This window comes from Crinia signifera, chromosome 8 (genome assembly GCF_055691185.1).
Source record: "Crinia signifera chromosome 8, ASM5569118v1, whole genome shotgun sequence".
Lineage (NCBI taxonomy): Eukaryota > Metazoa > Chordata > Amphibia > Anura > Myobatrachidae > Crinia > Crinia signifera.
Genome location: NC_139224.1, coordinates 108,092,814 through 108,105,428, shown reverse-complemented (window position 1 = coordinate 108,105,428; position 12,615 = coordinate 108,092,814). Strand labels below are relative to the sequence as shown.

The 12,615-nt window shown below is 40.8% G+C and overlaps 1 protein-coding gene across 2 annotated transcripts in view; it reads left to right on the top strand.

The window, feature by feature from the left end:
- The window catches only part of LOC146027067 (ferric reductase 1-like), a 76,188-nt gene extending 66,212 nt beyond the window's left edge, over positions 1-9,976 (top strand). For both annotated transcript variants that reach the window (XM_083158068.1, XM_083158069.1), the window contains exons 11-16: positions 1,469-1,555; positions 4,485-4,582; positions 4,979-5,037; positions 5,139-5,276; positions 6,626-6,651; positions 9,313-9,976. In XM_083158068.1, coding sequence (XP_083014194.1) covers positions 1,469-1,555; positions 4,485-4,582; positions 4,979-5,037; positions 5,139-5,276; positions 6,626-6,651; positions 9,313-9,402 — 498 coding nt within the window. In that variant the 3' untranslated portion in view covers positions 9,403-9,976. The remainder of the gene's footprint in view (positions 1-1,468; positions 1,556-4,484; positions 4,583-4,978; positions 5,038-5,138; positions 5,277-6,625; positions 6,652-9,312) is intronic.
- The last annotated feature ends 2,639 nt before the right edge of the window (positions 9,977-12,615 follow it).

The following is a 12,615-nucleotide window of genomic DNA, read 5'->3' as shown; positions in this document are numbered from 1 at the left end:
TAGCATTGGCCAGCATTGGTCATTATCCATCCTTCCATTGTCCTCCTCCAGTGGTCACACTGAATGTCAGGTGTGACATCATCACGCCTGATGTTATCAATAAGGAGCACAGAGACTGCGACGAAATAAGTCAGAAGACAGTAGAGAAGAATACAGAAGAAGAAGGCAAGAGACAGCATATTTGTTTAATGTTTAAACACTGATTTTGTTGCCGGTGCCTATAATTATAAGCTTAATTATTTGGATAATTTATATTTTAATTCCTGTGAGTGGTTGTGTAGGTAGGGGGCCCACTGTACAGCTTTGCCCAGGGTTAAGATGGCCCTGGAGCAGCACATGTTAATGTGAAAAGAATGGGTGAGGGCCTTATTGTACTGACAATTCATTGCTCTACAGCTATGTGTATAAGTTGTACATGTCAAACTATAAATGACATAACTGTGACATCTAACTGGGTAGGTGTCAGCAGCAGTATTAGCATTATTTACGTGTAGTGGAAGCATAGCTTCCTGCTCCCCTCGCTAATGACCTCCTTCAGCCTTCCCTCTATATGCACAGGTAGCGGAAGCATTGCTCCTCGTTACCCACGCCGGCTGTGTCTTTTCTTGTGCTCAGAGTAGCTTACATATGCGCCACTATATGCAATGCCTCAACTTATAGTCTATGATGCAAATTAATCAAGGGCAAAAATACAAGAGGACTTATCTTTAACATACTTGCTTACCTTTGATAACTAGTTTCAGGGAGATTATAATTTGTAGTAGAATTTTGCACAGGGGACGTGTCATGTGCCACCCAAAGGGCGTGTCTAGTTCCATATATGGAGAGATTGTGAAAAGAGACTGTGAAAAGACATTGTGAACGTGGCACCTAGAAGCGTGGGTGTGTACTGTTACATTTGAGAGGAATCTTTTAAAATGACTTATATCCAAATGTAGATGAGCCCCAAAGCAGTTAGTAAGAGCTACTATACTTGGTAAAGTGCTGGGAAATGGTTCTGATGATTAAATGTACATGAATCTATCTCTCATTGCTTTTTTCCCAAAAAAATTTAACAGTGTAATGTGGTCTAGGTGACATGAGGGAGATTGCTAGACTAATGAGGGAGAGAGGGAGATTGCTGCTATTTCAGGGTAGACAACTACAGTATGTAATTCTTGATTAATTAAAACACTGTATGGGTTGTATAGTTTATTACATTGCCATCCTGTCTTTTACTGCTGTGCCGCAATGCTTTGTAGATGTGCTATATTTGTAAAGTAACTGCCATGTGTTTTTGCTGCTTCTCTGTGGCTTTGTTTTGCCAGACCGCTTACTCCAGCTTTTGGCCAATATTGTTGAATATTGTTGAACAATATTGTAAGCTGTGAGGTGGTCAAAATTGACTAGAAATATTGGAAATGAATGTTTTTGATGATAAAAACACTGTAAATACAAAAAATAGATCTGTCTGTTTTGTTTCATACAGATTCACATCCTTCTCATGACACTGACTGTAATTATGACAATAATTGCCTTCATCTTGGCATTTGTAATACAGCTTGGCTGGAATTATGTAAGTACAGTATTTTCTGCCTTTTACTTTCATTCCCTGTATATTATGCAGTCATTTTAAATAATTAAAAACTGGAATGTAAATAAATGCTTACTGAAGTATTGCTGTTGTAAATACAAAAATAAATAAAAGCATTGCAAGGCTTACCATCTATTTACACCTGATCCTTATTTTACTTTATGGGTGATTTCAATTCTCACCTCTCTGGAGTCCTGAATCTTGGCATGTCTGGTGTAAGTCTTCTCAGCACCCTAAGCAAAATGTCAAACTACTGCAACCCTCTACCCTCTACCATATACTGCAAACCAGAGGCATAACTAGAACTTTGGGAGCCCCATTGCAAAATTTTGAAGGGGCCCCCGTTCTACAAAGAGATGGTACAGGGGTACAGTAGGGATACAAGGTACTCACCACTCTTTGATGCTTCGACCCACCCTGCAATGAGCAGTAGCCAGTGGGTCTACAGAAAGTATGTGGGACCCAGTTACAAGCAAAACACCCATTATAGGGTTTTTACCACTTTCCCATATGCCCTAATGCCCCTCCGCCGGGTTAGCGCTGTGGAGGAAATCGCCAGCTTTTGCAGGCAATTCCCCATAGAAGCCTACGGGCTTCTTACCGAAGGGCTGTGTGAGGGATCCGTCCCAGCATGACCCGCAGCCAAGTCGTCACTCTGTGCATGTGCAGAGGGACTCCGGGTCTCAGACCAGGAAGTCCAGGGCCAGAGCCTCATCCCAAAGAACAGAAGAGCTGTCCTTTGCATTAATAATCTCAGATGATAGAGCACATGCGATTATTAACAATGCGGTACCTGGTGGAGAGGGGCAATATAGGGAGTTGGATGTTAGAACCCCTAGTGTGTACACAATATGTCACTGATTAAGTGCCCTCCCACATACTGTTCGTGACATCCTTCATTGGTGCTACAGTGCACAGCCAACAGAAGACATTGCTAGCGAAGGCAATGCTGACATTGTAGAATTGCTGCTGGCTTTGGTAAGTGTGTATGTACTTTGCCGATGCCGGATCCTGTTGCTGGGGGGGTGGGGGTGGAGTCATAATAAAACACCTGGAATGGTGTATAATAATACAATAAAATAAATAAATAAACTGAAGATGATGAATAAGGACAACAGAGAAGCAGTGAGCATCAGGGCACTAGAGAGACTGGTATGACCCATGTACTTTATAGTGGGAGGTGACTCCCTGGCCACACTGCAGCCCCACATACTGTACAGCAGCATGTGCTGGTTTCAGAAAAGCCTTTCCTTCCTGGATTATTAATACCCAGATGGTGTTTCCTAAATTTTGATATTCCATGCAACCCAGGGGGCCAAATGTAATAGGGTGAGAGTTTCAGAAAGTGAGAGATTTTGGGAGAGTTTTCCAATTTTTTTTAAAGCAGCAATCATTTACATTTCAAAATCAATCTGGTTTTGCAGTGTAAATGATTGCCACTTTAAAAAAAAAGGAAAAACTCTCCCAAAATCTCTCACTTTCTGGAACTCTCACCCTATTACATTTGGCCCCTGGTGTTTTTTCCAGTGATGCCTTTTTTTTCCAGTTAATAATGGCACCACAGTCAGTGATGGCAAATTAGCAAGCAATGACGAGTTGAGGTTTACATTGCTTGTCATGTAACGCATAAGGTCTTACGAGGATAAAGCATACCTCCCAACTTTTGCTGCTGAGGCCGTGAGGCAAATGCTGGGCACCCGAAATGTTGGGGCGTGGTCCATGACTGCAGCACTTGTTTGAGGCCATACCTCCATTTTCGCCAATGTGAGTGCATGGCCAGTGCGTTTCTCCGTCCAAATAACCTGACGGCTTCTGAGGAGACCATCAGGTTATTTGGATGGAGAAACGCATCAAGCATCTGAATCGTGTACCTTGCATCACCCTTAACTCCATCAAACTGCTTCTCTACATTTGGACCCAACATTTGTTTCACCCGCGGCGATCTCTACAGTGCTTAGAACTGGCTGGGTGAGTGCGACGTCCATCCTCGTATCTGAGACGAATGCGAGAAGTGCGGGTTAGACAGTCTGCTCCCGGTGTAGGCTCTAACCCCAACATAGCCGCTCCTGTTGAAGCGGACCAACATCTACTATCCCCGCATTACAGCATACCTCACCGACGTCATCTTACCCTTAAAGCGGAGCTGGTAACTATTTTTAAAAGAGACGGTCCCTTTGATTTGGGAATCTCAAAAGTGCATGAGTTCACTATCAGAAATACTGCTGCTAAGGAGTTTGCCCCAGTTTTTCTTTTTTGGGTCACGTTCTAAACATCTGTAGATATTTGGACACTAATTCATATTCAATAGGCTCCCCACCATAACGGAGACTGTGATATTAGATATTGTGGGTTAGAGCTAAATAAAAAGTTGATGAATTGGATAAGGTACATTATGTTGGATGCTGGACACATTAATTGGTTTTATAATTATTAATTTGGTATTTATGTGTATGGTTTTATATGTAAAATTTTGATTTTATTAAATATTTGTTGGATCAACTCAGTGCGCTCTCTTAATCAATAATCAATTGGAGCTGTGGTTATTTATTAATTAATTATTAAGTATTTATTTGCATATATATATTTTTTTTGCGCCCAATATACCTTGTGTGTAATTTGTTTCTTGGTTACTAACCTGATGCTGCTTCAGGATGCTTCTGCTCTACTGATTGCACATGTACAAGCTTACCAAATGTACTTCTCTCTGTGTTTCTTTCTCTAAACAACTTTAATGCACAATGCAGCCACTCACTCGTCATTAGCTATTGCATCAACACTTTGCTGATGCAGTATAGAGGTACTGAAATCTATGGATGGATGAGTTTTTAAGATTAAAGCCACAAATCAGTGACAACTGTGATTGTAGAACTGGTTAGGTGCTATAACCACACTGCATTTTATTTCTCCACAGGGCGCAGGGGCCCATCCAGTCCTTGGATGTATAGTCATGATACTGTCATTCTTCCAACCCATTCTAGCTCTGTTTCGTCCAGCCCCAGACAGCAGCAGGTAAAGTTTCAAGGGAAACATTTTGTTCAGGTACAACAGTGGCTTTTTCCTGGTTACACAATTGTGCTAAACCCGAACAACAGGACAAATATCATGGGGGAAATTTAATAGGATGAGAGATTCAGAAAGTGAGATATTTGGTAAGAAATCTCCAGTTTTTTTTTTTTAAAGCTGCAATCATATACACTGCAAAACCAGTTTGATTTTGCAGTGTAAATGATCGCCGCTTTAAAAAAAAAAAAAAAAACCTGGAGATTTCTTTCCAAATCTCTCATTTTCTGAATCTCTCATCCTATTACATTTCACCCCTAGTTTCTCTTAAATCTTAAATGTTGTGACTGTAAAAGTAGATGAAAGTTAGGTATGTGACCATCTGAATATTTATTTCAACAACAGGCGGTTCATCTTTAACTGGGGGCATAGACTCAACGCACTAGTGATAAAGATACTAGCAGGTAATACTAGAATATTTGTGTATCTCTTTTAAATATATGTCTGCAGTTATGTTTTTCGTTTAGACTGTTAATTAAACCTATCCCTTTTCGCCCACTATCAGTGGCTACTATTTTCCTTGGACTGATTCTTGTGGACGTGTCTCCAAATCAATGGATGGCCAAGACGATGGGGGGATTTTTTTCATGGGAATTTCTGTTCTATATTATCCTGGAGACCAATATGCTACTAAAATCAAAAGGTGAGAAACTCTATGATATTTGTACTGTACCCATATACTGTATTGAGAACATAACACTACATACTTTTGTACTAATATACCTAGATGTGTTCATCTACACTTCAGATTTTACTACTGCAATTTTTTGTAACATATTTACTGCACTAAGTAAGGCAAGGCGCGTGTGCAGGTTTGGCCAGCCGTGCACACTCATGACCTTACGAGTAGAAATGGGCTACCAAATGAGCTTGTGCAGAGTAAGTGTAATGTGGGCGTATTGATGGGTGTGGCCACAAAACTGGGCGGCAACCGGGGCATATACAAGGGTGGTGACTATACAAGTGCTGGGTGGTGGCTTCGCTCCATGGTGTGAGTGCTCCGGTTGTTTGAGCTGAAATTCATACAGTCTGAAAATGTAAGTCTTACACCTCGCAGGCCAGTCGGCTTCTCGGCCCCACATTCGCACGGGCAATCAACATGCACAATAGCTAAAATACATGCACCTGCACACAATACACATCCATGCAGCATACAAGTTTCTCTCATTAACCAATTAACTAACTACATGCCAGCCACACAAGGGGGTTATGGTACAAATAGTATATCTGAATCAGATCGACAATCATTTTTGCAGTTTAAACATTTACACTTCTCTACATTCATATCTCTTACATCTTTCAATGTTTTTACCCACAATTGCACTAGTATTATTTCCTGCTTATATGTGCCATTTTAAAATCTCAAACCTTAACACACAAATGTGCCTGTCATGTTTACCCAATAGTAGACACAATTATAACAAGTCGACATGTGCAACTTTCATACAAACATCCAAACATTCCAGGATCAGCATCAGGGTTTAGCCACAATTAAACAAAAATATAAAAAAATATTAATGACATTAATTATCAAAACATTTGTGGGACACATACTGTACATTGCCATTTAGTTTGGGAAGTGAAACATTAACAACACTGAAATTAGGGTAATTGGTTAATGGGTTGTTAATGACTTGCAAGCCCATTTTTGCTGGGGCGTGTAAAATGCCCCCAGACCATATTCCCTTGGATGCCCACTGGATGTCCAAGCGAAGAGGCTGAGTTACGGGTGAACTCTTTAGTGTGCATGTATTGTAACGCCACTCCCCTTTGTCTTTGGATGCGAACGAATGGGTTTGTGTGGCTTAGAAGCGTGCATCTGCTGGCCATGTGTGAGTGGGTGCCATACGGTCGGATGCGTACGAATACGTGTCCAAGCAAGTCAACCAGAATAAGGGCCATAATTGTCCGACTGGGACATCAATATATATTTATGTAGCCTAGTGCATAACAATAAAACTCACAAAATGTATATGTTCTTTTTATCCTCAGATATATACGACAACACCAATTTTAAGGTAAACTGTTTCATATTTTTTGTTGTTGTTACTATATTGCATTGTGTCTTGCTAAATAACCTCATTATTAATACACCAAAACTTTAAGGCATAATTAGTCAATACTATTTTTACTAAACTATTTAAAAATAAATGTTTTCACACCCTTTTCACATTATCTTCATAAAACCTAAATGTACAGAAGAGTAATTGGCACAGTTATCCTCCAATATTTTAATTTTGCATTTTTTTGTAATCAATCAAATTGGCAGTTGTAATAGTAAAAGTTTTCGTCTCAAATGTCTTGTGATAATAATGCCATCTTTTGAGGTTTTATGCGGAATCTTCCCCTACCATTTCTTCTACTACTCCTCTGCCCCTTCTCCTGCCTAAGGAGTAGTAGAAGGATCGCATCACATGCAAGTCGCATGCGATTTGCATGTGATGCGATCCAAAGCTACTGTAATTCAAAAAGCACAGGCTGCACAGACTTTGTGGGGGTTATTCTGATTCGCTCCTAGCAAATTCCTTCTTAGATGGACAAAACCATGTTCAGGTGGGGCAGATGTTACTTGTGCAGAGAGATTAGATTTGGGTGGGGTTTTACTTCAAAGTGAGATCTATATTGCAGTGTAAAAATAAAGCAGTCAGTATTTTCCCTGCACAGAAACAAAATAACTCACCCAAATCTAATTCTCTTTGCACATTTTACATCTGCCCCCCTGCAGTGCATATGGTTTTGTCCATCTAAGAAGGAATTTGCCAGAAGAAGTGAACCAGAATAACCCATTATGTGTTGTGTGAAGGGATGTGCGCAGGAGTGCACATCGCATAGCACCCTTGCTTGCACCATGTATGGGCACCTTTACCTCCATTCAGCGATATGTGATCTGGGGAGGCACAGCCGGTCAGCTGATTGCTATGCTCCTTTGGTAACCCCTGGACATCTGTTCTTTACTATTAACTGATATGCTGTGAAATTACAGGATGACACCTCAAATTACATCACAGAGCATATGACTGGAGTCAGGGGTGCCGATTTCCTCTTTTTCAGTGGGTGCTCCCAACACCCCCACACGCCCCCCCAAAACCACCACCCCCACATTACCACCCCCAGACTCACCCTCTTCTCGCTGTCGGGGTCCGGGAGCAGCAGCGCCACAGCGGGGTCCCAGCAGCAGCGGATATACTGTCAGCAGCAGGGTCCCTGCGGAAGATGGGAACTAGCAGCGGTATTAATACCGCTGCTAGTTCCCATCCGCCGCAGGGACCCCTGCTGATGACAGCATATCCGCTGCTGGGAACCCGCTGCCGTGGGTGCTCCACACCTTCCATGGGTGCTCGGGCCCCGGAGCTCCCACGGTTTCGGCGCCTATGACTAGAGTCACAGAGAGAGCTCAGCAATCAGATGAATGGATCACTAATTTCCTGAAGTAAAAGTAATGGTGCCCATACACATATGCCTTTGGATGTGATGGGATATCGCAATGCGATGTCCCATCGCATCTTGTTATGCCCAGTGTGCTTTTTCCAGAACCCAATGTCACATGCCATCGTCAATGCCACAGCGGGTGCTGGAAGTAGGTGGGCGGCTTTGGAGTGCCATCGGTCCCATAAACAGTTATCGAGCTGAACAGTTAAAAATTGGATCTTTTGCTCAAATAGTCTATTAACTAATACAATTGTGAATAATTTATTTACGTTAATCATCAAAAGTAATGTTTGTTTCCCGTTTGTTCAGAAATTAACATGATGAACTGCACAGTGCTCTTGACATTCCAAAGCACATCCTGGATATCAATGAAAGATGCTTATGGTCAAGCAATCTTGCTTAAGGTGGTCATACATCAGAAAGACCGGTCTTACAATCATGATTGTGTCCAATTTCCCTTCAATTCCCCGGCAGTCCTTGGTGGTTTTTGGACACACAATGTACTTAAAATCTATCATACAATCTCAATCTGTCATACAATCTATCTGCTGCATGATTGTATGATTGCACTTCATTTAAATATGAGGCTGGCCTACTAGGATCAAAAGGATAGGAGTACCAAAAATCCATTTTTTTATTTATTTTTTTAATTTACAGGTTGCCACAACTACCTATCTGCTCACATCCGCTGTGTTAGGCCATTATTAAATAGCCTGAATGCAGCAATCCTCTGAAAACTGTTTTCAGAGTGGTGACAGAATTGTGCAAAAGGACGTCCACCGCTTGCTTCGGCTGCCCGCCCATCTGCCACTGGAAACTTCTGCAGCTCCCAGCATCTTCACTGCCACGAGCAGCCCGGAAGCTGCACCTCTCTTCTCTGCTAGTCAGGGAGGGAGTGTCACATGACTCTGGTTGTATGAGCCATCTAAAGACAGATTGCATGTGCTTAAAAACATGCAATCTGCTCCCAATCCCAACTGATCTGACCTGCAACACGTCAGATCAGAGGACCAATCCTTCAATCTCCAGGGGCCGGGAGATTTTGTGATTGTATGATTGTGTACACACGATGTGCACACACTCTGCATTCAATCCATTTTACAATCCATTGTTTGGGTGCAATATCTTTCTGATGTATGGCCACCTTTAGTGTACACACATATAGCACAGAAATGTAACAGAACATGAAATCATTATACTCATGTTTGATTTACATGCAAAAAAATAATTAACATAATTGTTTATTACAGATAAACGTGGAGACTGTGGCAATTTTGTTATACATTCCTGGAAATCTGGCCTTTTTGATAGCCCTACTGGTTGGCATTGGAGAAACATAATCGACTCTGTTTACCCACTGGAGGGAATACAACCTTTCCCTGCAAAAGGCATAACTGTGACTAAGGAAGGAGATAACTACTGAAAAACATTTTATTTTTTATTGATTTGCTAATTGCCAAAGTCCATCTCTGATGTGACCAGATTACTGTGCAGGATGCAGGTGAAACTCCTACAAGTGACTGATTCCTGGGCATGAATAAGGGGATGTAGAATACATGGCTACATTTTGACAACACTTGATTGTGTTTGTGCTTTTGATGTGTTTACTTTGTTTTAATTTAAGATCATCTCCCGTATCATACAGTCTGTGGTTACAATTGTCAAGGCATGTTACACCTATGACACATTCTTTTTTTGTCCCTCATCTGTGACCTTTTTTTATATTAAACAATATTTACAACAATAGACTAGCTGTTAGCTCCCTTTCTTGTGGGACCATACAAAATGTAATACTGTACCACAAAAACAGCATCACACAAAAGTAATAAAAGCAGTACCAGTATTAAAAAAGTGTCAATATTTTATGTTGGGGTTTTAGATAATAGCACATAATCCGATGGCAATACTAGAAATGTTACACCCCCCCCTGCCAAAAGAATATCTGGTGCCCCCCCCCCCCCCCCCATTCATTTACCTAAATGCCAGCGGCACTCAAAGGGTTAATAAAAAAGGTTGGCTTGGCAATTTTCACACCTATTCTTACAAAAACTGCTACGACATGAGGCTGAATGGATCCATCGGTTTAAATAAACAAGACCCAAGTTAAGTATTTTTTTTTAAGGTCGATGAGTCTTATAGGAGAACAAAGTACACCAACAGGTGTCACTTTGCGCTTACAATTACAATTGTGTAAGCGCGAAGTGACACCTGTTGGTGTACTTTGTTCTCCTATACGTCTCTAGATGTATTTTGTAGTGTACCTACTGTATCTCACACTTCGCAGTTATGTTGTGAGTCCACAGCGTAGCCTCTGAACACCCCACCCATCAATGAGTCTTCTGCATTTACGATGCGTTATGGGTTGATTCTTCTTTTTTGCTCATTTCTTCTTTTTTGTGGTTGTTGTGTATTATATGTGGTGTAAGCTAGGGATGTGGCTTTAACAATGAAAGAACATTTAAGAACAAAAGAACATAAAAAATCCAAAATTTTATAAAAAGTAGATCTAAGAAGCATATGCCCTATAGATTGACTGTATCACACTGGTATACCTAATTTATATTTATAATGTTGATTTAGAATATTAATAGTGTGGACTTTTTGTATATATTATTTGGGTATGATCAGGTAATATGACGTTTCATGTTGTGCTCCAGCTGTTTATATTGTTTGACAGGAATGCCCTGTGATAGAAGGCTCTTCAGTTTATACATTTCTATGGGATTGGCAGTTCAATACGATTAACTATGGTGCTGGGCTTTGCATTCCACCTAGGTGGAGAACACACTGGCGGAGCTATGAGCGGTGGAAGTGCTATGAGTTCCGCTGTGTGACTGATTACAGACACTGCCAGGCTATAGCGGCATTATGGAAATGCTGGAATATGGACGTGGGTACTTTGTACTTATATTTTCTTTCTTGATATGTGAACGTCCAGTTGTGTCAATGGGTATGTGTGTTCTATTTTGATAGATAATGTTTTTATCCATTGTCCATGTGTTACTCCAGGAGTAGCCCTGCTGCTTTATTGCCTGCACAATACAGTATATATTGCCCATAGCTGGGTGCATGGATAGTCAGATGGTGAACTGGGGTCTTGAGCAAGTTCTCCACAGAGACCAAAGCGTCGACCTGCATTTACACTTTATTTACTGATGCTGGATGATTGATTGATTTATACATTTGTTGATTCAATTAAGAAACCAGGTTATTATTACAATACTGTTAAGGAACTAAAGATCCTTTAATCGTCTCATAGTGTTATTACAGTATGTTCTGTATTCACAATTGATGGTTTTCTCTCTGTTCTTTCAAAGATGTACCCCTAAAGAAGTCTGGGCACGAGATGAAAAGCATTGGGTTGTTCTTACAATTGTGATCCCGATCTTCATAATGAGAGGCAGGGAGAAAAGAATTCTGTCATATAAATGGGCACTGTTCATCATATATACACTACCGTTCAAAAGTTTGGGGCCACTTAGAAATGTCCTTATTTTTTAAAGAAAATATGTTTTTTCAAAGAAGAGATAACATTAAATGAATCAGAAATAAACTCTATACATTGTGCATGTGGTAAATTACAATAGTACAGGACTAGAGTACAGGACTTTGCCCGTGCTGCACCTCTTCAGTGGAACGCACTCCCTCGCTCCATTAGACTCTCCCTGACCTTGCAAAGCTTCAAATGGGCACTGAAAACTCACCTTTTCACCAAAGCGTACCCTTCCACTGCGTGAACTACAGTAGCTGGTTCTCCTACCCCTTGTCTGTTTATATCCTGCTATCTAGTCACCACCCACTAGCTTGCACCTCTTGTAATCTGTCTCCCCTTTCTACTAGATTGTAAGCTCAGCCACACTTCTCTTCAAATTTCACTCACAGCTCTCTTGTACTCAAACACTCAGTGACCATCTTCATCTGCATACTCATCTGGCCTCAAGCCTCTAATAGTATGTTGATTGAGTCCTCACTACTTATATTTAAGCTGCAATGTGTATTGAACTGTGGCGCCTTTTATTTGTACTCTATTTTTGTTATTTATTCAATGTTATGCCATGTTTTGTCTCCCTGTATTGTTCCTTTGTACGGCACTGCGAAACACTTGTGGCACCTTATAAATAAAATTATAATAATAATAGTAGCTGTAAATGTCTGTTTTTTTTAAATATTATCTACATAGGTGTTGTAGCAGAGACAGCATATCTCCACATGAGAGTAATGTGGAGGATCCAGACCAGGTTTTGAAACAGTAGCAAGTTTGTTACCTGTATGGTGCTGCCTGTAACTACGCTTCCCTGTGAAATTCATCTGGTATGCTGTGATCTGCTATACAAAATAAAGATCAAAGTCTTAACTTAAATCCCTATGTATGCGATCCTTGTCATAGTGTATAGAGGACCATTTCCAGCAACCATCACTACTAATGGTACTGTCAGGGCTAAGGTTAGTTGTGAACCCGGATGAGAATAAGCTGCTAGTGGGCTGGACTAGTGAGGACAGAAACTAGCGGGTTTAATATAGAACTTGCTCCTAAAATGGGACAAGTAATGCCC